At 42.3% G+C, this 25,930-nt stretch overlaps 2 protein-coding genes and 1 long non-coding RNA gene across 9 annotated transcripts in view; 1 reads left to right on the plus strand and 2 right to left on the minus strand.

Annotated features, from left to right (window-relative positions):
• Positions 1-14,548, minus strand: part of MAP7 (microtubule associated protein 7) — a 204,769-nt gene extending 190,221 nt beyond the window's left edge. Inside the window, exon 1 of one of the 2 annotated variants that reach the window (XM_024247933.3) lies at positions 14,263-14,548. In XM_024247933.3, the coding sequence (XP_024103701.2) occupies positions 14,263-14,329 (67 nt within the window). In that variant the 5' untranslated portion in view covers positions 14,330-14,548. The remainder of the gene's footprint in view (positions 1-14,262) is intronic. The other variant, XM_054556903.2, reaches the window with a different exon arrangement.
• Positions 14,101-25,930, plus strand: part of LOC129060078 (uncharacterized) — a 68,117-nt gene continuing 56,287 nt past the window's right edge. Inside the window, exon 1 of one of the 2 annotated variants that reach the window (XR_008526469.1) lies at positions 14,101-14,421. This is a non-coding gene — a long non-coding RNA (uncharacterized LOC129060078). The remainder of the gene's footprint in view (positions 14,422-25,930) is intronic. The other variant, XR_008526468.1, reaches the window with a different exon arrangement.
• MAP3K5 (mitogen-activated protein kinase kinase kinase 5) overlaps positions 20,985-25,930 on the minus strand; it is a 235,900-nt gene continuing 230,954 nt past the window's right edge. For all 5 annotated transcript variants that reach the window (XM_054558204.1, XM_009242284.4, XM_054558203.2 and 2 more), the window contains 3 exons: positions 25,429-25,541; positions 22,744-22,820; positions 20,985-21,764 (listed from right to left, as the gene is read on the minus strand). In XM_054558204.1, coding sequence (XP_054414179.1) covers positions 21,704-21,764; positions 22,744-22,820; positions 25,429-25,541 — 251 coding nt within the window. In that variant the 3' untranslated portion in view covers positions 20,985-21,703. The remainder of the gene's footprint in view (positions 21,765-22,743; positions 22,821-25,428; positions 25,542-25,930) is intronic.

Below are 25,930 nucleotides of genomic sequence, written 5' to 3' on the forward strand. Positions count from 1 at the left end.
CATGCAATGTTGTAGTAAAGAAATCAAAATCGTAATAAAAATCTCTCCTTTCTCTTAAATTTTTTGCTGGAAATAGTACTAACTGGCTCCCGTTTCCACAGGCATGAAGACACTTGCCCCTAAGTTCCTGAAATAAGCAGCAGCCATGTCCCTTTACTGCCCAGAGCCAGACTTTATCCAGCACACTGGAAAAAGACTGAGTTTACAACAAAAAGAGGGAAGCAAAAGCTGTTTTGAAAATAACTGCAAGTCTGCAAACTGTTGAATGAACATGTTTCCAGATAGGTACATCTGTAATAGAAAGCAACACTGTGCTATGGTAAGAAAAAATCAGCTTTGCACATTGTACAAGTGGTTCAGAATGCCCAGTTCACAGATGTCTGAACTCCATACCCAGAGTCCTAGCTCTGAACCTTCTGCCCCTTCCTTCTGGCATTTCATATACAGGCCTTCTCTCTTCCAAAGGCTTCTTGAAGACCTACTTGCTACTGTGGGTGTCATTAATGAGTCCTGCAACAGTCTCACAATGACATGTGGGTCTCATCACATATATGGTTTAGATTTGTGTTGCACTGTTGGTTGATGGTTGGAACGCTTTTTCTTTCTTCTTTTTTTTTTTTTTTTTAACTTTGATGCTGTTCTCAGCAAGCAGCAGATAAATGTTGGACCTGATCAGTTTGTAAATAAGTTGAAGAAATGACATTCTCAAGTCTGTCCATTTTAGACACAGCTGGGATACCGAGGATTGCATCTGAAATGCCAACCTAGGGCTCTTCCCTGTGAGGCTTCACTGGATTATAAGATTATGGGGTTTTTCTGTCCAAAGTTGAGTCTCACAGGTCTTCTAGACTAAAACTAGCTTCCCTCTTCTCAATTTATTTCAATACTTTCAACTGTTGAGACATCTCTTGTATTTTTTCTCTATCTGGGCCTTATACAGTCACTGCACAAAGCATATGGATGTATCTTTTTATATACACAGGGAGGGCATCTTCACCAGGATATTGAGATGGGTTTTTTCCTAGTGTTAAGTAAATCCGTACAAAACTTATTTTCAATAATAATTCAGTTCTATTTTTACTGAATAACACATTTTAATATTTCAAAGGTGGCATCAGGAACACTTGTTTAATCAATTTCCACAGTGGCTACTGTATACAAAAAGACAATTTGGGGGCATTGCTGGGAGAATCTAAACCCAGGACCCATCTGAGGAAGTGACGTATTTTCAGATTTACGAAGTTATGAAATTTTTTTTTTTTTTTTTTTTTTTTGAGACAGAGTTTCGCTTTTGTTGTCCAGGCTGGAGTGCAATGGCGTGATCTCGGCTCACCGCACCCTCCTCTTTCCAGGTTCAAGCGATTCTCCTGCCTCAGCATCCCAAGTAGTTGGGATTACAGGAATCCACCACCATGCCTGGCTAATTTTTTAGTTTTAGTAGAGATGGGGGTTTCTCCACATTGGTGAGGCTGGTCTTGAACTCCCGACCTCGGGTGATCAGCCCACCTCGGTCTCCCAGAGTGCTGGGATTACAGGTGTGAGCCACTGTGTCTGGCCAAAATTTTTTAAAAGATATAAAAATCTAAATTCCAAGTTGAACAAGATATCATTTTCTTAGCGAGAAATGTGCCTCACACACACGCCCACATACCATACCCAGGATACACCTTGTAAATGGTCCTCTGCAACTTAAGAAAGTTTCTTCTAAAATTTGTGACTTTAATAAGACAACTTACTGATATTTTCTATTTCATGTATGTACTTTGCTTGAAGAAACCCAAACTGCCTCCTGCTTCTCATGAACATCTCGTGGAAGGAAAGTTGTATGTTTCCTCTATTTTCCTGATAGAGAAGCATATTCAGTGTGGTGATACTGCCTTGTTTAAAGTCAGAATGGGTGTTAGGAGTTCCACCTCTCTATGGCTTGAAGCAACATAATCTCTGTGGCAATATTTTAGCAAAGGACTTAAAATTTAGAACTATGGGCCAGGTGCGGTGGCTCACGCCTATAATCTCAGCACTTTGGGAGGCTGAGGCAGGAGGATCACTTGAGTTCAAAACCAGCCTGAGCAACATAGTGAGACCCTGTCTCTACAAAAAGAGAAAAAAAAAATTAGCTGGTGCCGGGAATAGTGGCGTGTACCTGTAGTCCCAGCTACCTCAGGGGGCTGAGGCAGGAGGATCGTTGGAGCCCAGATGTCAAAGTTGCAGTGAGCTGTGATGGTGCCACTGCACTCTAGCCTGGGTGACAGAGCACCAGAGCAAGACTCTATCTCAAAAAAAAAAAAAAAAAAAAAAAAATAGAACTATGATATAGCCATTAAAAAAACACTTTTGGATACCATAAAAATAAACCAAAAATAAGCCAAGGCCAGGTGCGGTGACTCACACCTGTAATCCCAGCAATTTGGGAGGCCAACGTGGGCAGATCACCTGAGGTCAAGAATTCGGGACCAACCTGGGCAACATGGTGAAACCCTGCCTCTACTAAAAATACAAAAATTAGCTGGGTGTGGTGGCAGATGCCTGTAATTCCATCTACTCAGGAGGCTGAGACAGGAGAATCACTTGAACCCAGGAGGCGGAGGTTGCAGTGAGCCGAGATCGCACCATTGCATTCCAGCCTGGGCAACAAGAGTGAAACTCCATCCCAAAAAAAAAAAGCCAAGAAAGGCTTTTATGGGTGTTTAGCGTGATCACATAACACAATCTAAGGGTCTCACAGGCCAGTGTACAGCAACCTCCTGGAACATTTGACAGGTAAAAACCATCATCCCAAGTGCTTTAATGATGCCTTTGATCCCAGTGCCAAGCCTATGACAGTGTGATCACACAGCTACAATGAGGTCTGAATCATCATGACATTCTGATGCCTTCATTACGGAGAGCTTACTATTATAAATAAAAAATGGCTTAAGGAAGAAACTTAGCATGCCAGGGTATGCCCATCGTTTCACAGTAATGCAATACTAATCTTCAGTAATCATGACAAGAATTATAACAAACACTTGGTGCCTATGCTGTGTCAAGCACTGTTCTAAGAACTTTAGTATTAACTCATTTAATCCCTGTGACAATATTACCAATATCCCATTTAAAAAGGAAGACACTGAGGAAGAGAGTGCTTACATGACATGCCTAAGATCCCACAGGTACCAAGTGGTGAGCTGAGATTGGCACCCAGGCAGCCAGACTCCAGAGACCTTGCACAAAATAGTAGGTTAGAATTACCCCTAATTAATTAGTGTTAGTTTTGAGCTTCAGACCTCACAGCCTCACACATGCTCAGTTTCTGTATAATACTCTTATTTAGGGATCAGTCCCATCCAATATCCCCTACTGACCTCTTTATTTTTGCCTTGGACTTCACAGTTAGACACACGCTAGCTGCAAAGAGGAGAAAAGGATAGGAAATCATGCTGCCAAAGGTAAGCCCTCCCAGAAAAAGCTTCAAATCACAAAAGATGGCACCACAAAACCTCAGGAGCAGGCACAAACACAACTCAGAAGTGCCTGTAAGCTGGGTGTGGTGGCTCATGCCTATAATTCCAGCACTTTCAGAGGCTGAGGCAGGAGGATTGCTTGTGTCCAGGAGTTTGAAACCCGCCTGGGCAACATAGAGAAAACTCATCTATACAAAAAATAAACAAAATTAGCCAGGCGTGGTGGCATGCACCTGTAGTCTCAGGTACTCGGGAGGCTGAGGTAGGAGAATAGCTTGAGACCAAGAGGTCAAGGCTGTAGTGAGTCATGACTGTGCCACTGCATTCCAGCTTGGGCAACAGAGCAAGACCCTGTCTCAAAAACAAAACCAGAAGTGCCTGTAGACATTTCAGTGTGCAGAGCCAGAGACGATATTTTGAGGTGATAATCAAAGCACAAGTTGAATAATCCTGCTGAGAAAAAAATGCACAGTAGAAACCGCAGAGGTAACCAGCTGGGCCTTGCGCACAGCAGCATGCATTGAGGAGAAAGAAGAGAGGTGAAGGAAAGAAAGATTAGCCTGAAGGGTATTAGCATCTGGTCACACGGAAGGGAAAAGGTCGTACTTGGGTCAACTATTTATAGAGAGAAGAAACAAGGCCCAGTCTCCAGAGCCAGGGACCTGGTGATCAGAGGTCAGGGGTCACTAGAAAGATCTCTGGGAAAAGTGTATAATTTTCTACAAAATACTTTAATATCTACCCCAGTTTAACCTTTCCTGGTTTTAAGGGGCAGGAGGGAGAGGAAGGCAGTGTAGGAGCTAAGCAAAGTCGAGAAAAAGAAAGCTGAATGGTATTTTGTCTCACTGCACATATTCATACAGAAATGTGCATACATGTGGACACTGAGTATATGTGTGCATACTTAGCTATTCAATTGTACTCATGCCTGTATTCACATCTATATTTCCTTCAAAAAAGTCCTGGGGCAAAATAAGAGATAACTTGAGTAAACTCAGTAGATTTAGGGCAATTGCTATTATGATTTTCCATGTGGTTTAGATTTTCCATGTGGTTTCCATAAGCAAGGTGCACACACTTGACACCACCCACCACAATAGTCAAATGGAAGGGAATACAATAGGAAATTGTTCTGAATCATTAGTTCTCAGCACTGATTGCACACCAGACCATCTGGGGAGTTTTAAAAACACTGCCTGACTCCCATCCTGCAAGATTCTCAGATAATTACCTTGGATGCCATCTGGGCATCCTGATATTTAAATGGTCCCCAGGTGATTTTAAATCACTGCCAAGATTGAGAGCCAATGATGTGAATCAATGATACTCCAGCACATGGGCCCAATAATCATTCAACAACATAACCTTAGGGTCAAGGAGTGACCCATATTTAAATGAACCCACCAGGCCTGTGGTGAAGTTGTCACTGAACTAATTTAGAGCATCTACTATGAACAGAAACCAGTCCAGCTGGAATGCAAGAAGTAAGCAACCAGGTCCTGTCTGGTGTGCCTGCCACCCCAAAGACTTGGGTCAGCAGCTTCTGAGAACCAGAAGCCCAGATTTGAATCTTGAGAAGCAGTCAAAAGTTTTGCTACAGGAACACATCTTACAGCCAATTATTATGCATGTTATTGCCACCAAGTAGGCTTCATGATGAGGGGTGGAGGTGCTAAAGGAAGGGCTCCTTTCTAGAACTTCACCTTGACATTTAAACTGATCCTAGAGAACTTCTTTTCTACATTCAACAGTGTTGGGGAAATGAGTTTTAGACTCAGAGGTTATGCCATAGTGAAGGATAGCTCTCTTTACTAGAAAGCCAACTCCAAAAAGGAAGCTTACATATCATTTAACTTTAAAAGTCACAGAATTAGAAATTTTAAGATACCCCAAATCTCAATACTCTAAACTTAAAGATATATCATTTACTAACAGTGCCTACGAAGTGCAGCTCACATATGCGAAGTGCACTGCTCCCAGCCTCCTCCCTGCATTGTTTTATAACCCGTGCTCCTCTGTGCCATCTGGTCAGGTGTGTCAATCCTCCTTGGCACTTTCTCATGATTCTTTTTTTCACAACTATTTCTACAGGAGCATCAAGGATGAAGAACTGTTGAATGCAGTTTTTCTCACTGTCAAATACTATATATTACTCTTCAAATCAAAATTCAAAGTGGAGCTGGGAGTGGTGGCTGCCACCTGTAATTCCAGCACTTTAGGAGGCTGAGTTGGGCAGATCGCTTGAGCTCAGGAGTTCAAGACCAGCCTGGCCAACATGGCAAAACCCCCTCTCTACCAAAAATCCAAAAATTAGCTGGGCATGGTGGTGGGCACCTGCAGTCCAAGCTACTCGGGAGGCTGAAGCACAAGAATCATTTGAACCTGGGAGGCGGAGGTTGCCGTGAGCCAAGATCGTGCCACTGCACTCCAGCCTGGGCAACAGAGTGAGACTCTGTCTCAAAAAATATATTTAAAAAAAAATTTCAAAGTGGTACCTAACAAAAAAATCTTACAGATCTTTTTCAACAGGCTATTTCTCAAATTAAAAAGATACTAAAGAGAATAATAATTACTGAAGAGAAAATCCAAATGCCATTTAAATGTGTGAACAACCGTAACTCAGAGTTTTACAAGAGCTAAGATAGTAAAGAGGTACACAACATCACTGCTAGAGAACTAGACAAACCCTAAAACTGAATTTTATAAAAAAGAATAAGCCTAAATACCATTCACATTTAGCCTACGGAAACTTAGACCATGAGCAACTGATGAAACGTCCAATGATAGACTATCAAGGCTTTACAAAGCACTGTATCTGAGAACTGGTAAGTATTCAGTTTGACAATATAAAATGTTCCAATAAGGAATTAATCAGGATAATAAACAAGGTATATGACCAATATGTCTAGCTTTCTAACAACAAAACAAGTTATTTCCAAGTTCTAGAAGGCCGTAGCTCAAGGGATTAGAACACAGACCATTAAGGAGGAAGAGAGAACTTGAATTGGCAGGGAATGTGCTATATAATGGCACTTCCGTCCATAATCAACTTCAGAATGCATATTCCACAGGAGATAAGAGATATTATGGATCTTCAAGCCAGCAACGGTGTGTTAAAATTAAAAAAAAAAAAAAGAAAAGAAATACTATGGGGAAAAAAGAATGAGGGAGAATAAAGATATTAGAGTCAAATATGAATTCCATATTATACCTGGGCTCTGGGATCAACACTACCTCCAGGCTTTCCTAATTCATGTGAGCATGGGTTAGCATTAAAAAGGCACTATTTTACTTTGAGGTGATTAATTGCTTTACTCAAAGAACTTGGTGGAATGGCTAAAGTTTTAAAAACAAACAAAACTAACAATACTAAGTATTAGTGAGGATGCAGGGCAACCAGAACTCACATACACTGCTTGTAAGAATGTAAAACTGTAGAGATGCTCTGGAAAAGCTTGGCCATTTCTTATAAAGTTAAACGTACAGTTACATGAATCAGCAATTCCACTCCTAGGTATTTATCCAGGATAAATGAAAACTATGTTCACACAAAAACCTGTAGGTAAGTGTTTACAGCAGCATTATTCATAATTGCCAAAACCCAGGAACAACTCAAATGTTCTTCGATAAACCATCTGTGATACTTCCATACAATGGCAAACTACTTCATCAAGAAAAAGGATGTACAACATCCTAATACGCACAACAGCGTGACTGAATCTCAAAAACATGATGCCAGGTGAAAAACTCAGACTCAAAAGTTTACACAATGTGGGGCCGGATGCGGTGGCTAACGCCTGTAATCCCAGCACTTTGGGATACCGAGGCGGGTGGATCACCTTTGGTCGGGAGTTCACGACCAGCCTGATGGGGTTTAGTAGAAACCCTGTCTCTACTAAAAATACAAAATTAGCCGGGCATGGTGGCACATGCCTGTAATCACAGCTATCTGGGAGGCTGAGGCAGGAGAATCGCTTGAACCCGGGAGGCGGAGGAGGTTCCTGTGAGCCGAGATTGTGCCATTGCACTCCAGCCTGGGCAACAAGAGTAAAACTCCATCTCATAAAAAAAAAAAGAAAAAAAGGTTACACGATGTATGATTCCACTTTTATGACATTCTGGAAAAGGCAAAACTAGGAAGATGGTAAACAGTTCAGTGGTTGCCAGGGGTTTAGGTGTAGGAAGAGAGTCTCACTACAAAGGTACAGCATTAGGGAATTTGGGTTGGAGGCAGAGGACTCTTTGGGATAATGTTAACAGTGGTGCTTACATTACTCTATACATTCAACAAAACTAAAAAAAGAAAAGAAAATCAGTAAATTTTTTGTACACAAATTATTATTTTTTTTTGAGACGGTGTCTTGTTCTGTTGCCCAGGCTGGAGTGTGGTGCTACCATCTCGGCTCACTACAACCTCTGTCTCCCGGGTTCAAACAATTCTCTTGCCTCAGCCTCCTGAGTAGTTCCGATTACAGGCGTACGCCACCACACTTGGCTAATTTTTGTATTTTCAGTAAAGATGGGGCTTTGCCATTTTGCCCAGGCTGGTCTCGAACTCCTGAGCTTAAGCGATCTGCCCACTTCGGCCTCCCAAAGTGCTGGGATTACAGGCATGAGCCACCGCGCCTGGACTGTACGCAAATTTTAAAATAGATTTTTAAAAATCTCTCTGCCTATTCAAGGATTTGTAGTTTTTTCCTTTCACCAGCAAGCTTTATGGGAGGGTCTATTAAATTGGCTACCTTTCTTTCCCAAACTGCTTATCTAATAATCACTTATAATCTGATGTAGCCCCAACTCTTGCACCAACAACTGAAATTCCTCTTCTGGGGTTGGTGACTACTTGTAACAAAACCGACAGCTTTTTATAAAATGTCTCAATCAGTCTTTGAATTTCTTACCTCTCCATCCCTCTCAGCAGGTGTGACATTGCTCAGCTGTGCTTTTCCATTTATAAAATGTCTTAATCAGTCTTTGAATTTCTTACCTCTCCAACCCTCTCAGCAGGTGTGACATTGCTCAGCTGTGCTTTTCCACCTGTCTGCTTTGCTGGCTCTTCCTCCTCCCATGCTTTACATGTCGTCTCACCCCTTTGTGGTTTTTCTGAGCTCTCCTCACTCCCAAACCTTCAATTGTTATTCCTTTATGGAGTGAATCCCAGAATCCTGACCTCTATTTTTCTCTTTTAGTCCTGTACTTCCAGTTGCCTTTTAACATTTCCACTTACAGATCTCTCTTAAACCACACACTTTCATGTCTAAAGCAGAGGGTTTTTTTTTCCTGTTTCTCCCACCAAAACCTGATTCTGCTGGACACAGTGGGGCATGCCTGTAGTCCCAGCTACTCGGGCAGCTAAGCCGGGAGGATCACTTGAGCCCAGGAGTTCAAGTCCAGCCCGGGCAACATAGCAAGATCCGCCCCCCAACTCTTTGGGGTAAAAAACAAAACAGGTCCTCCTCATGAATATTTTCCAATAAGTCAATGAGCCAAACTCAAACTTGGAAAAGTCTCATATGTCACCTTTTTACCTGCAATCCTTTGACACATGCCCCTGCAGAACCTTAAATTAATCATCTCTTCCTATTGCCATGCTAATGACTGCCTGGATTTCTGCAGGAATCTCAAAGTTGGTGTGTATGTCGCTGAACTCTTCTTCAGTCCATCCTCAAGTCTACATTGCTACTTTGAAATGAGGACCGGCTGAGTAGACCTAGCCCTTCATTGATCTCCAGAGATTTGGCTAATCTGGCTGGGCAGATGTTCCTCATGCATTCTCATCCCTCCAGGTGCACCCTTCCCAAAGCAGTAAAAGAAAAAAAAAAAAAAATCAATGGAAGAGAATGACTTTCCCAGAGGGAGGAACTTTGCTTTCATTAGCTAAAGGCACAGCTGAGCTCTTGTTAGAACTTGCAATCAATATTTCAAGATTCATGGGCACAGAACTACCTGATTATTCCTGCTTTAATCAATATCCTTTATTCTCAAGAATCCTCAACACTTCCCCCCGCTACCCCACCCCAGAAAAACGTACTAACCTCTCAGTTTGGCCTTCAGCCCTTCCACAATTTGGCTTCGATGAACAATCATTCCTAACTGAACTAGGACTTTCTTTGAGCTTCACACATGAGTCAATATGACCAAAACTTTGCTCTTTTCACACCTTCATCTTTGTTTTTCTCCCTTTCCTCCATCCAACTTTATATCCCACTTACCCATTTTTAAAAGTTTTTTTGTTTTTAATTAAAACAAAATTTTTTAAATTTTTTTTTATTTTTGTGGGTAAATAGTAGGTATATATATTTATGTGGTACATGAAATGTTTTGATACAGGCATGCAATGTGAAACAATTACATCATGGAGAATGGGGTATCCATCCCCTCAAGCACTTATCCTTTGTGTTACAAACAATCCAATTACACTCTTAGTTATTTTAAAAAGTACAATTAAGTTACTGACTATAATCAATCTGCTGTGCTATCAAATAGTATTTGTTACTATTCTTATTCTTTCGAACTTTTTGTTTTTTGAGACACGGTCTGGCTCTGTCGCCCAGGCTGGAGTGCAGTGGTGCAATCTCGGCTCACTGCAACCTCAACCTCCTGGGTTCAAGTGATTCTTCTGCCTCAGCCTCCCAAAGAGCTGGAACTATAAGCGTGCGCCACCACACCAGGCTAATTTTTTTATTTTTAGTAGAGATGGGGTTTTACCACGTTGCCCAGGCTAGTCTCAAACTCCTGGCCTCATGTGATCCGCCTGCCTCAGCCTCCCAGAGTGGTGAGATTACAGGCGTGAGCTACTTCTTCTCGCCTTTTTTTTTAAAACCATTAACCATCCCCACACCTCCCTGCCACCTCCCACCCCCTACCCCCACTACCCTTCTCAGTCTTTGGTAACCATCCTTCTACTCTCTCTGTCCATGAGTTCAATTGTTTTGATTTTTAGATCCTACAAATGAGTGAGAAGATGCAATGTTTGTCTTTCTGTGCCTGGCTTATTTCACTTAACATAATGATCTCCAGTTCCACCACTTTTTAAAATGTAACTTCAGTGCTGTATCCGGTATGTTCTTCCTGCTGACCATAGCCGGAAGTGATTCCTCCTTCACTGAACTCCTCATAACCTGCAACTGTTTGTTGGTGAATTTTGTCTTCCTTGCTAAATTCAAGGATCATTTGTTCAACAGCCTTCTAACCACCATAATGCTGAATATACAGAAGGTACACATTTCTTATTCTAAGCCTCATTATTTTCAATTCTTACATCAATACGAGGCCTGAGTTTTTAAAAACAACTCTTCCAAATGATTATTTCTCATGCATTGGGAGGCAAAGATGTTAGAATTTTTTTTAGAGAAAATGCCAGTGTAAATAAACTGTGTAAAAATATTTCACACACGCCTATCAATATCACATAAATGCATGCTCCTGAGCACAACTGCCTAGTCTAATAATAACGTTTCCTCCTACTTAGCAAGATGTAAAGGTAACAGCCATATAGGATGGGAGAAAAGCTATCTAGCTATGTGAATGAAGCATCTCTTTCAAAGGGGACAAGCTTAATACCAAATTGACATCTGAGCCCCTATTTAATTGCAGATATCTAATGTGGACCCTTAGAGTTAAGTGACACCTACAAGATCACTTTTGATTTGGAAAAGTTCATGAAAGGATGGTCACAAAGGAGGCCATGTTCACCACACAGGTTGCTAAAGTGGACAAAAAGCCCAATTCCAGATTCTAAGTCATGACCCACTTCCCAAAATATCAACAGAATTGACAGGTTATTGGTATTAACTTATTCCTTCATGCATCAAAGCTTCATGAATTAATCAAAAGCAGCTTAAATTTGCTTTTAGTTCAGGAGGTTTTTAAAACAGGCTATCAGACTAGGAAATTAGTGCTGTGCATTCGCTTTCCACAGCTCTTGAACATGAACATAAAATTAAATATACAAAGCTTGGGTAGAGGCAGTTTTGTGAATATCACCCATCGTAGGTCGACTACTCAAAAAAGCCTGAAAAAGGACTTGACATCCTCTAGTGGTGATGTCTTAAACTTGTTTCCAAGGCAATTTTTTTTCCCCAGCTCTTAACTTTGGCTGTTGGCAAGAAAAATATTATATTGGAAGAACTTTTCATCCTCAAGAAAAATAAACGTTTTTGCCACAAGGAATGTGATTTGACTAACTTTGAGAAGATAAATATATACCCACAGAAATAGGGTTTTTAAATGTTGGGTTTATATAATAGTTTTCAATATGCTTAAGAACAGTCTCATCTCATAGGCCGCACACCACCACTGTCAATTCATCTTTGATACACAAACACACACACACACACACACACACATAATTCTGAACACATTACAGGTATCATTTTTATAATAACCTGATATTCTAATCTAAAGTGCCCTAAAATTAGACCAGTCTTTGTAGAGAGACACAAAAACTAAGAGCTATTTAAGAGTGGACTCTACCTCATAACAATGAGTTCTAAAAAGAAATAAAAGTAATCCCTCAAGAAATGTTGCCATTTAAGGTGGCAATTTTCAACTCTTGATGGTAATACAAGTTTCTCTGTCCACAGCCACCCCCCACCCCCCCACCCCCACCACATTTCCATACAAACTTCTGATCATTTAAAAAAAATGAGACTTGCAGTATTTGGATGTGTATAATGTGAAATATGTTCACCAGAATAAAGTGCTAAATTAAAGTCTCATATTCAGATATTGGTCATGTGTTTTAAATATATGGAATAACTTAAGTTGTTGAAATTCAAACAATCTCACTTGTTCTCTCAAAATAACTATCACCTAGATTCAAAAAAATACATTTACACCTTCCTTCTTTCTTTGGCACCTGCTGACACAAATGCTTCTGAACACTAAAAACATTAACAGTAATCCTGGGGTAGAAAAATAGGAAAGAGATGTGAGGCCAGAATTAAGTTTTCAGTGAAATTATAATTATTCAAGACCATATATAAAATGTGTCCTTTGGAAATTGAAGTTTTCAGGCAAAAGTGTGGAAGAAATGTTTTCTATGAAGGAGATAACAGCCAATTTAATTCCCTTTTTAATAAAAGAAAATATTACACTGACAGGCACATGGTTGATTTGTATATTAACTGTTGGAAGCACGGCCTATTCCTTAACATGCTCAGGCACTGAATATGCTACAGTTTGTAGTTAGTTCACTTATGTCTGAACAAGTTGTTCACGTGCAGATTCTAGAAAGTTTATTTTGAGCACAAACTGACACTTAGCTCGCTAGAACAATGTTGTTTCACATGCAGTTACTGGGTCAGAGTTAGGCACGAAAATCATGCCGTATATTTACAAATGAGGATGCTCCTCTCCCGGGGCCCTCACTTGGGGGAGCCCCGTCCCAGCATCTAGCTCATCAAATTCCCGAAAGCAATTACAAAAGCATCTCTTCTCCACCCCAAAACAAAATAATGATCTACTAATCTTGCAAACACATTAAGACAAACTCCCTACAGGAAGGAGCATGACTTAAACAAGTTCAAGATACTTTGTCAGTCTTAACCTCTGGTATCTTGGCTGAAGGGATTAAATCATTAGACTTTAGGTACCCAACCTCTTCCTAGCAAGAGCAGATACATAATTTGCAAATACTGTTTCAGAGCTCTCTGGACCTTTCACGTTAAAATAAGTATACTCGATGGTGGGGAGACAGTGATTCTTACATTTAGGAAACAATTGCTTCCGATTGTGAGCGTATGGAAGTGGAAAACAGCTTGCAACTGGAGAGTCTAAGATTTGAATTTCTTTTTAAAGTAAGAAACTGCCTCTCCGCCCCCATCCCCAAGTGTAGGAAGACACAGAAACAGCTTACCGGCCAAGAATATAGAAGAGGGAACCAGTGGAGAGGGACGGATTTGCAAGATAGCCTCTGGAGAAAAAAAATCACGAGGGAGAAAAATCGGCTTCATACTATGGAGAGATGGGCGGGGTTGGGAAGCCTTGCTGCTGGTCTTGGGGACGTGATCCCCTGTCCCTAAGTGTGCCCCAGGAGGTTGTGGGGGAGGGGTGTCCTCAACACAGAGGCCTGACCACCAAATCACGGGCTGCAGAGCCAATAATCCTCCTTTGGGCTCCTACACAGACTAAAAACAAAAAACTCTGAGAACTCTGACAAGTCAACGAATGTCTGATCCCGTCAAGCCCGCACTCGCAAACCCCCACCGTGCTGCACTGGGCCCCGGCCCTCCCGAGCTCGGTCCCCTCGGACGAGGGTCGTCGCCACTGCGGGCACCGGGTTGGGGGGCGGGCCGCTCACCCCGCGGTCCTGCCCCACACCGACCCCGCCGAGGAGCCCCCGGCACCCGGGGCGACCAGGGAAGGCGGGAGGAGGTGACCAGAAACTGCTTGTCCTGCCAGTCGCACCTGGCCGACGACTCTGGCCGCTGGTTTGGTCTGGGGGATACGATTTCCCATTCAACTGAATTAGACCCGAGCCCGCGGCGGGGAGGGCAGCAGCCAGGGTCTCTCCGTTTCCTCCCCCGCCCGCGCCCCCCGGCTCGCCTCCACCTGTTGCGGGAAAGTCGCGGTGGAGCGCCCGAGGGCGGCCGGAACCCCGGCCGGGGCCGAGCCGAGCGGCCGACGCGCGGCGGCGAAGGGCGGGGGAAGGCGCGCTCAGAGCAGGGTGCGCGGCGCGCAGGGCCGGTTGTTCCGGGCCGCGGCTGCGCGGGCGGGGAGGCGGCTGCCGGCGCCGGGTGATTTCGGTGCCAGCCCGCCGGCCCCGCTCGCCGTCCCCTGCCCGACGGGACCCCCACTATCCCCGCTGCGCGGTCACCTGTTTCGCTTCGCACTGCGCCGTCGCCGCCCCTGTGGCCGTCGCTGCCAGCTCCTAGCTCCGCCATGGTGCTCCGATGACGCGCCCGGAGAGCCGCTCCGCCCTTTCCTCGGCTTGGCTCCCGCCGGCCCCCGCCTCCCAGGCCAGCGGCCCAGACAGGTGAGCGTAGTCAGGGGACGGCGGAGGGCGGGGGCAGAGAGCGCGGCAGTCCGCTGCGTCCTGGTCCCGGCGCGCCCCCTCGCGGGCAGGTGCGGCGTGGCAGCCGCTCCGACCGCCGCTGCCGAGTCTCGGCTGGAAGAGCGGCGGGCGGAACCAGTACCTCGGTCCGGAGCTTCCGGTCGCCGCGGCCGACCAGCTGAGGGATCCCGGAGATATGGAGCGGGGTCAGGGAGGCCTGGTGGCGCCTCCTGGAGTCTGGGACGAGCGGCGGTCGGAGGAGCAGCCCAGGTGGGGCGAGGGTACGGAGACGCTATTCCCCTCCGAACTCTGAAGCAGCCAGGTCAGTGTCGGCTCCGCGAGGGCTGGAGTTCACGATGACAGCCGGCAGAGCATCTGATGCCACGTGGAGAGGCGAAGTACATGGGTCGGATTCTACGCTGGGAGCCGGCCTGGATCTGCGCTTTAGGAAGCCACTGCGGGCGACCCTATCTTGTCGCCAGGACTTCGCATCTGATGAGCCTCAGGGCACACAAGTTAGAGAGGCTTGTGCCGGCTGATGTGGCTTTTCTTTTTCTTGGTTTCCGATTAGTAAACGACCTTGTGACTTCTGGCTTGCTCAGGAAGACCAGAAAAAAAGGCAATAGGTAACGAATTTTTCTTTTTTTAAAGAAACAGATTATTGGCCGAGGAAAAACCAATTTCGATCTAAAGGATAAGCAACAAAATACTGAGAGGGGAAAAAGCCTACACAAATGGAAACATACGGAACAAAATCAAGGAGCGACCAGTTCCGCATGGTTACACTAAAATGCACTCCCACACTCTGGCTTGGCTGAAGATAACCAGCAAGGTCTGAACAGTTTAAAACCCTTCCAAGGACTGCAGCAGCACTAGACACACATGAGAGTCGAGAACAGTATTGGATTTATTGTTAGGGTTACAATTTTCACGATCTTTGCATGCAAAACTTGCCACTCTGAGCCCAGTGAACTATTTTTATTTGGTTTACTTACTGGCTTTCTGGATGACTAGGTAGAGATTTAACTAAAGAACACTTCTGCTGTGGTCTGTAATGATGAATTTTCCCGTAGTGTCATTTCTATAATGGAATAGGCAAACTGACCATTTAGAATGTGATATTCCTAAATCACATTCAAATCAGTCTTATCAGAGACTTATAATCAATAAAAATAAAGCACCAGGTGGCTAGAGGTAGTTTTTGACCTCAGCTTGGGCCTCAGCAAAGATTTTGCGTGTGTTTTTTTTTTTTTACTATATTAAAACATCAGAGTTTAAGACACTTTTCTTTTAGCATCAGAAATACTCTCAGCTGAATTTAGAGAGTTGAACTATCCGGAAGAACCCTGGAGAAGGAAGGTGATTTATTTTCAACTTTCTGATTTACCACCGACTTAAATCAACCAGTGAGTTCTTTCTTTGACCCCAAAAAAAAAAAAAAAAAAAAAAAAAAAAAAGTCAAGACTTGTGATGTTTCTATTTGTTTTGTTTTGTTTAGTTTTGTGTGTGCTTACTCATTGTCCCATTCTTTTGATAACCTATATTTGTCTGCCACAAGTTAAACAAAAATAAATGAAATAAGGAACACACCAAAATCCTGCACTTAGGCCCTGTATAGACAGTGTGTTCCAAACCTAAGGAGGTGTCTGCAACAGAGGAGGCTGCTGAGTGACTCTGCAGAGAACGGATGACATCTGTTAAATGTCAAACACCATCACGTTGTACTTCAAGTTGTACTTTACTTGGAACATGGAAGCCATCTGTCTGGAGCTCCCACGTCCATTTCAAATCTTCAGGGTTCCCCATTCCAGGGGAGGAGATGAACCTCCTGACACCGTCCACTCCCCTCCTGCCTCCTTCAAACATCATCCCTTTTTTCTCCCTAATCCCTAAATGTTTCTGCACCCAAGGGCTCTACCCCAATAAACACAGCTAAGACTCTTTGATTCTGAAAATGTCTTTCTTTAACGTCCCACCCTCCAGAATCTATTGTCGTATGTTTTGTTCTCCAAAGGTAATAAAAATAAATGTGGATTTTGGTGCCATTATTTTTCAAAAAAAAGCTACATATTAAGTTTTTCTTGCCTATGTATACAAATCAAAATTATTTTTAAATCCGTCATTCCCCTAGACTTTCTGCCCCTAGAGTTTCTGCAGCACTTGATCCTCTAATCACCTTGCTCTTAGTCTACCATTGGCTTGGTTTTTCTCATTCCTCTGTAGCAGTCCTTTCGCCTTTGTTGACTCAGATTCTTCCTCCCTTCTAATCCTCCAATATTTTTACCATCCCCTAATTGTAAGCCACAGCCTTTTTATCTTTACTCTCTCACAGCCCTCATTTACTATTACTTCCATCCTGGATCCCGGTGACTCCGAACTCCAGAATATATACCCTTAACCTCACTCCTGACTTCCACTAAGACATTCTTAGTGGAATTGTGGTGCCTGCACAATTCTATCAAGATACCCTGCCATTAATTTAATATGTTAATCTTATTAACCACATTAATCTTGCAATATACAACCACATTAATCTTGCAATATACAACCCTTTACACATACCCCTCCCTTGCTCAAAAACCTTTAATAGATTCCCTGTTCCTATATAATTAAATATTAACTTCACCTCCTCACCATCACCACCACCACCCCCTAATTGGGCCCTGATCTCTCTACTACCCATTTCCACTTTTCACCTCTGTAACTCATATTTCTAGCCCATGGAGTTGTTCATTCTCCAGAACACCTTCCAAATCCCTGCTTTCTAGTCTTTGTGCTTGAAGCTGCTCTGCCCAAAGTGATGTCCTTCATCCTGACATATTTAATAATACTTTCCCTCTGAGGCCCAGGTTAAGGTCTACTTCCTCCATGAAGCCTGTTCTTCCTGCCCTGGCTCCCAGCATGCCTGTCCTTTGGACCTGGCCAGGGCTTGCTGTGCTTGGTACTTGTCCAGCTGTTAAAATAGACTAGGCATGAGTTATTGCAAATTTGCCTCCTCAATCTGATGCACATTTTTGGTAGTAGGGTCTTTGTCCTCTACTTCTCTACAGGGTGTTCTTAAAGTCTAGAACTATCAGTTATTTTATTTGCTCATGAGTTGCAGATGTTCTTGATGACATCATGTGCACTGCCTGCATTCTGAACTTGGTAGGCATGGTATATATCTTTTGTGTTGCTACCGTGCCTCACACACAATGGGCATTCAAATGGGTTAATAATTCCTCAATGCCAAGCTTTTTTATGTGGTGGCCTAGGGATGAATGAAACCAAGTATCCAATGACAGAAGAAAGAGATCAAAATGCAGTTAAAAGGAAACATTAGATCTACTTCTCCCAGCAAATTCCTGTTTTGTTTCTTTTATAACACTGCCACCACCCCTGCATAACTGTTCTGTTTCAAACCATCTTTCCAGGCTCAGCTCTGCACCTTCACTCCTCTGGAAAGCTTTTCTTGACCCTTCTGACAGTAAATGTAACTATAGCACTGACTGCACCACTGTTGTTTCTGCTTTGTCTTGATTCCTTGACAAGAAACTTCAGGGGAAAGAACTGTATCTTGTTGGTGCACCACAATATGTAGTACCCAGTATTTAATAAATACTTTTGAATGAAGGATACGTGATGGCAATAGCAAGCACATCTCAGTGTTTACTGTATGCTAAGCATTGTGCTGAGCACCTCTCCTGCACTGTCTTTTCTTTTTTGAGACAGTCTTGCTCTGTCGCCCAGGCTGGATTGCAATGGCATGATCTCGGCTCACTGCAACATTCACCTCCTGGGTTCAAGCAATTCTCGTACCTCAGCCTCCCGAGTAGATGGGATTATGGGTGTGCACCACCACGCCTGGCTAGTTTTTGTAATTTTAGTAGAGACAGGGTTTCGGCGTGTAGGCCAGGCTGATCTTGAACTCCTGGCCTCAAGTGATTCACCCACCTCGGCCTCCCAAAGTGCTGGGATTACAGGCATGGGACACTGCGCCCAGCCTCCATTTTCTTATTTACATCTTATAGCAGACCTATGTGGAAGGTACATCATTTCCTCCATTTCACAGATGAGGAAGCTGAGACTTGGAGAAGCTAATTCACTTGTTCCAGGTCACAGGTCGAGTTAGTTTTGCTTCAGGCCTGGGTGTGTAGCCTCCTGCTACACTAAACAAATGATGAATGTTAGCCATCTTGCTATTCCCTCTATAGAAAGGGGCTATCCATTTCCCTGTCTAGCTGTTACCTGAAATAAGGAGGTGAGGCTTGATCATGTTAAAACACCTGTGAAACTAATTTTTAAAAAGGGTATCTGGGCCCCACCCCAGACCAGTAAAAACAGTTTTCCGGCTGGACACAGTGGCTCATGCCTGTAATCCCAACACTTTGGGAGGTCGAGGCAGGATGATCACTTGAGCCTAAAAGTTTGAGACCAGAGTGAGCTGAACATAGTGAGACCTTGTCTCTACAAAAAATTTAAAAATTAGCCAGACATGGTGGTGCACGCCTGTAGTCCCAGCTACTTGGGATGCTGAGGTGGGAGGACTACTTGAGCCCAGGAGGTCAAGGATGCAGTGAGCTATGATAGTGCCACTGCATTCTAGCCTGGGTGACAGAGACTCTGTCTCAAGAAAAAACAAATAACAACAACTCAGTTGTCCCAAGGTGGTGGCATCAATATTTTTGAAAAAGCATCCAAGTCATTTTAATGTGAAACTGAGTTGAGAATCACTGGCCTAGATTGATCCTAAAAGCGTTTCAAATGCAAACCTTTCCATAATGGAGCCTTCCATAATGGAACTGTCTTCTTTTGTGCCTGAGACCCAAAATTCTGACAAATGGCTAATCATGTTGGCCTGGGAATGTGTTAGAACCCTGTAGGGACAGAGGATCATCTGCTCACAAAGACAGGGTAAGAGGAAGGTACCAGGGAAAGATTGTAGCATTGAAGATTTGGTTTAAGGGGGGTAGCTTGATCCTATATACAGTCAAAAGAAGCACTTCACCATTAGAATTGAGAAGATGAACTGTGGCTTAATAAACAGCTTACTCTGTGTTTCAGTATGAGCCAAATGGCATATCATTGAATTTATACCTCACTTATTTCAGAATATCCACACAGGATACCAGAGGCAACTCTGTCCTCCAAATTAGGATGTTAAAAAAGAGGCCAGAAGCAGTGGTTCACACCTATAATCCCAGCACTTTGGGAGGCCAAGGCAGGAGGATCACTTGAGGCCAGGAGTTCAAGACCAGCCTGGATAACACAGTGAGATCCCACCTCTACTAAAAATTTAAAAATTAGCTGGTTGTGGTGGTGTGCCTCTGTAGTCCCAGCTACTCTGTAGGCTGATGTGAGAGGATTGCTTGAGCCTAAGGGGACAAGGCTACAGTGAGCTGTGATCGCACCACTGCATTCCAGTCTAGGCAACAGAGTGAGACCCTGTCTCAATCAATCAATCAGAAAACATTAGTGAGAATGTTTTCAAAATAAAGATGTCTTCTGCTTTGTCAAAGACGGTTATTTATGAGTGAAATCATGATATATAAACAGCTCTATGTTATTTCTATCCTGCCTAATAAACAGGTTCCTCTGTATTTAAGAAAATGTATTTCATTTATCCATCTAGGAGCATCAGACTTCCTCTGATCAATACGGGCAGGCTCATAAAAATATACTATTCAGCTTAAAATAAATAAAAATATTTATCCAAATATAAGAAAATTAAGGAGATAGAAAAATACAGTATTCTTGGCCAGGCATAGTAGCTCACCCCTGTAATCCCAGCACTTTAGGAGGCTAAGGTGGATGGATCACTTGAGGGCAGGAGTTCGAGACCAGCCTGCCCAACATGGCGAAACCCCATCTCTACTACAAATACAAATTAGCTGGATGTGGTGGTACACGCCTATAATCCCAGCTACTCAGGAGGCTGAGGTACGAGAATCACTTGAACCCGGGAGGTGGAGAATGCAGTAAGCTGAGATCGCACCACTGCACTCCGGCCTGAGCAACAGAGCAAGACTCTGTCAAAAAAAAAAAAAAAAAAAGCAAGCAGTAAAGCAGTATTCTCCATTAAGATGGTCTTTGCAGACTTCTTAAGATACACCATAGTCATCCAAGATAACTTGGGGCCTTGAGAAAAATATACTGACTTTCCTTTATTCTTTTTTTTCTTCATCCTCTTTTTTTTTTTGGTGAGACAGGGTCTTACTCTGTTGCCCAAGCTGGAGTGCAATGGCACAATCATGGCTCACTGCAATCTTGACCTCCCGGGCTCAAGTGATCCTCTTGCCTCAGCCTCCCATGTAGCTAGGACCACAGGTGTGCACCACCACACCTAGCTGAATTTTTGAGTTTTTGTAGAGATGGGGTCTCACTTTGTTGCCCAGGCTTACCCTCTTTCTTAAACCTCTGTTCCTCTGAGAAACAACCTGGATGTCAGTTGTTTGACTGCTTGAATAGAAGACAGATTTTACTTAATGTTACAGCTGGAGAAATGACTGGAAATTTAACACAGCAGATTATCTGGTTTGTCAACACAAAATAAGAATTCTTTAGAATTTATCAAAACAGTATGTTGAGAGTCTCTTTAATTTTTAGAGTAAATATGACACAATGGATAGCTTTAGAACAAGCTAACATTACTACAGTTCAAGCATGTGCAACTGGTACAGTTCAGTAGTACATAAACGACTCAAACAAATGTATGACAGGTCAGAAACTTAAGTTACAAAATAGAGTCAATATTACAATTAACACAGAGAAGTAAAAACCATTGCTCTCAGATTCTGCACACTTAAAAAAACATAAACTTTATACAGTAATTGAAATTACGCATTTCTACTCAGATTATTAGAGCATATTACAAACACACAGAAGCCTAAACAGTTATGGTCACATTTTGGTTTTGTTCCAGTGGTGCACAATCACATGAAATGTTACATCCGTTTTGTGTGAAATAAACATTTGGCTGAAGTGCAATAGCTGCTGCATTAAAAATATTTCCATAAAAATGCTTAGATTAAAATCTTCCTGAACATTAGGGTTCTAATGTTCAGGATTATTTTAAGAGTCCTTTTGAAGAGTCCTTAAAAATTATAGAAATAGATGTAGTTAGGAAATTTCAGTGTGTTTTGTCTGTTTTTTTTTAACATGAGTAAACAAATACTGGATTTAAAGTGCAGCGCCTTTCTCCTCTCCCTTCGATTTTCCCACCCCCAAGAAGATCAGCTCTGTATTAATTTTTAGAATTTCCATCGAAGATTAAATTGAGCAACAGTCAAGTCTGTTTGTTTCGAAAGTCAATGATAGCCTTCCACAGTGTGCACAGCATCCCTCCCCTGTTTAAAGACACAAGAACATGGTGAAACGAACATTTCATTTGAAACACTGCCCTTGAAATAGAAAAGTGACTTCTTAGCTTTCATCTGCTCTGGTCAGAAGAAGATCCCAAAGTCTGATCAGTTATTATGTATTCTTTTTGTATATTTTTTCTCATCTTCCCTCCATTCCTTCCCTTTTCACTCCCACAAACTGCTATGTCCCAAAACATCTTTTTAGAGTTTCAGCATTTTTGAAATTTGTCTTTATAATGGTGGGTATAATAGTTTTATGCTTGGGCTGAGCACGGTGGCTCACGCCTGTAATCCCAGCACTTTGGAAGGCCGAGGCAGGCAGATCACGAGGACAGGAGATCGAGACCACCCTGGCTAACACAGTGAAACCCCATCTCTACTAAAAATACAAAAAAATTAGGTGGGCGTGGTGGTGGGTGCCTGTAGTCCCAGCTACTTGGGAGGTTGAGGCAGGAGAATGGCGTGAACCTGGGAGGTGGAGCTTGCAGTGAGCTGAGATCACGCCACTGCACTCCAGCCTGGGTGACAGAGTGAGACTCCATCTCGAAAAAAAAAAAAAGTTATATGCTTGGCCTTAATTAATAAGAAATTATATCAGATTATAGCAGGTTTTTGGAGGGCAAGTCAGCACCTCCTCCAAATATTTATTGAGTATAACACCATCATGAACTCAATTAAAGCATTTGTTTAAGGCAGCTTCAGAATATCTGCATAGACTTAGTCTGCATCTTATTCAAAAAAATTCTTCCAGTTGATTTTCAATTACTAATATAGAAATATTGGTTATTAGAGCCCTCAAAAATAGCATTGTCCAACTAATTCAGTTTACTCAGAGCAGCTAAGAGCTAGAGAGCTCTGTCCAGAACTACAAAGCTAATTAGAGACCCAGCCTGGGCAGATACTCAGACTTTTTGATATTAGCCTGGTGCTCTTTCCATAGTGACAACATAAAGAAAAGTGGTACCTTAGTCTCAAGCATTTTAAGTCATCACGTGTAACATAGTAGAGAACATCCAATAGTGTATAATCTTCAGCCAAAAACTGTAGAGAAAGTAGAATATGCACAAAAGATGTTTTATATAACTTTAATAAAGCACAAACTCTATTCATAATGTAAACCTTGACTATAATTAAAAATGAATCTAAAAATGAAATCTACTAAAAACAATCTTCCAGGATTATTAGGGGAAAGGCCTCCCTATTACTCAATAAATACAAAGAAATGCATCCAGGCCGGGCGCAGTGGCTCACGCCTGTAACTCCAGCACTTTAGGGGGCTGAGGCAGGCGGATCATCTGAGGTCAGGAGTTTGAGACCAGCCTGACCAAAGTGGTGAAACCCCATCTCTACTAAAAATACAAAAAATTAGCTAGGTGTTGTAGCGTGTGCCTGTAATCCCAGCTACTTGGGAGGCTGAGGCAGGAGAATCACTTGAATCCGGGAGGCAGAGGTTGCAGTGAGCTGAGATTGACCCACTGCACTCCAGCCTGGGGGACAGAGTGAGACTCCATCTCAAAAAAAAAAAAAAAAAAAAGAAATGCATCCATATTAACTTCCAAATGCAAAAAGATTACAAGTGACACAGAACTTCTGAATGGTCTTCTAATGAACAGATGAGATTCACTTGTAATCACATCTGCTGTTCAAAAGCAAATCTTGTATTTAGAAGTTCAATGCTATGTAGCTTTGTTTTTTCTCAAGTGGATAAAAAGTGTTCCTGGAAAGGTATTGCGTATGCTTAATTTCTGAACTTATTTTTCCATGGTTAAGCAAAGGCACTTGACTGTAATTCACCATAAAAGCAGAGTCTTAATTTAAACTGCACCTTTATATTTTTAAATTTTATTTTATTTTTTATATATAGAGACAAAGTCTCACTATATTGACCAGCTTAATCTCCAACACGTGGCCTCAAGCAATCTTTCCCAAAGTATTGAGATTACAGGCAGGAGCCACTGCACCTGGCCTCAAGCTTTCACTTTTAAACCAAATAAAAAGGGCAATTATTCAGTAGATTATCAAGTACTATTCCTTAACTGGGATTTGAGCCTAAGTTAGAGGAATGTATATTCTGGGGTTGTTTAAATTTATTCAACTGTAACTTGTTAAATGTAGTTGTCTAAGGTGGCCCAAAATTCTACTTAGTTAATAAATTATCAAGTCAAAAGAAGAGATATCTTTATTCTTATTTATTTTAAAAATTTAAATATAAAACATTAAAACAATATTGTATTAAGAGGGCCTTTCTATCAAATATTACAATCTTTTAATGTAATAAATGTAATGTACAGCTGAATAAAATGAACATAAACAAATGCTATTCACGCTCATTACAAAAGTCTACAGGGGCTGGGTGCAGTGGCTCACACTTGTAATCTCAGCACTTTGGGAGGCTGAGGCGGGTGGATCACTTGAGGCCAGGAGTTCGAGACCACCCTGGCCAATATGGTGAAACCCTGTTTCTACTAACAGTACAAAAAATTAGCCAGGCATGGTGGCATATGCCTGTAATCTCAGCTACTTGAGAGGCTGAGACAGGAGAATCTCTTGAGCCTGGCGGGCGAAGGTTGCAGTGAGCTGAGATCACACCACTGCACTGCAGCCTGGGTGACAGAGTCTCAAAAAACAAAATCAAAAAAAGTCTATACAGAGCAGAGAGGAATTAGATTATTACAGGGAAAATATGGTTTGTATAGAAAATATTTCTGAAATAAGTCAACTAGATTCATTGTATTAAGTAGCAATAAAATAGCTGCTGCCCAGTGGAGTCTAATAATGTTGAAAAAGAATTAAAAATTTAACAAACAGGCCTGGCGTGGTGGTTCATGCCTGTAACCCTAGTACCCTGAGAGGCTGAGGTGAGAGAATCGCTTGGGGCCAGGAGTTTAAGACCAGCCTGGGCAACACAGCGAGACCCTATCTCTAAATTTTTTTTTTTTAATTAGCCAGGTATGATGGTTCATGTCTGTAGTCCCAACTATTCAGGAGGCTAAGGTAGGAGAATCACTTGAGCCCAGCCAGGTCAAGGCTGCAGGGAGCTATGATCACTGCATTCCAGCCAGGGTAACAGAGCGAGACCTTGTCTCCAAAAAAATAAAATAAAATAAAATAAAAATTAACATACAAAGAATTAGAAACAAGGAATTTTTTCTTTTACTTCTGTCTTTATTTTTTTCCCACTCTTTCTGGTTTTCATTTCAAACATATAAAATTCCTAAGGGGCTCAGGACCACAGAGCTTTTGCCTGCCTCATTGTCTTGTACACACTGCAGCCCCACTGCACAAGGTTCCTCCCTGGTCTCCCTCCCACACCCCTCCTGAACATACATACAATTGGCCTATTTCTTCCCTCATATTCCGTTAGCCTTCAGCTCTTTCATCCCCTTCTCCAACAACCTTCCCCAGCCTCCCTCTCCCTGTCTAATAAACACCTGATATCTTTTCCTTCATAGAATTGACCAGTGTAGAATCACATTTGTATCTGTGGAGTTAGCTGATTATCACGTGTCTACCCTGGTCTGTAAGCCTCAGGAGGGCAGGGCTGGGTCTGATTTGCTCACTAGTGTATCCCCTGTGCTGTCACATAGCAGGCACCCAACATTATGAAATGAAGTGAAAGAATACTTGTCCCACAGACAGTTTTCTTTACCCGGCTTATAGTGTCTTCATCAGCTCCATTCACTCTCAGCCAGTCGGTAAGTTCAGAACCTTCAGTATTTGTGCCAGAAGAATTTAGGTGAAATACAGGCAATTCAGGAATTTCTAGAACAGAATTTTGGGAAGATATTCTCAGTTTCACCTAACAGAGGTCATCTGAGACCCTCACAATCAACAGACATTTATTGATACTTTAAAAGATTTTGCTCTATCAGAGAACAGTTCACAGAAACAATTGAGATTAGCAGTATAAATGATAATAAAACTCAGACAAGTGAATTTACTAGTAAACAAGGAGCAAAAGCAATAATGAAATGATACTCCTACGTTACACTTTCATATCAATTTTATGGTTTCTTAGAATAAACTCTGTGCACCAAAATTATACTTTGTGTTTTTCATGCAATAAAGATGAATACAATTAGCAGAGAACTATATAATTATCATAATCTCTTTTTCCACTATGAAAGAGCCACGTATCTAAACAAATAACT

This window comes from Pongo abelii, chromosome 5, assembly GCF_028885655.2.
Source record: "Pongo abelii isolate AG06213 chromosome 5, NHGRI_mPonAbe1-v2.0_pri, whole genome shotgun sequence".
Classification (NCBI taxonomy): Eukaryota; Metazoa; Chordata; class Mammalia; order Primates; family Hominidae; genus Pongo; species Pongo abelii.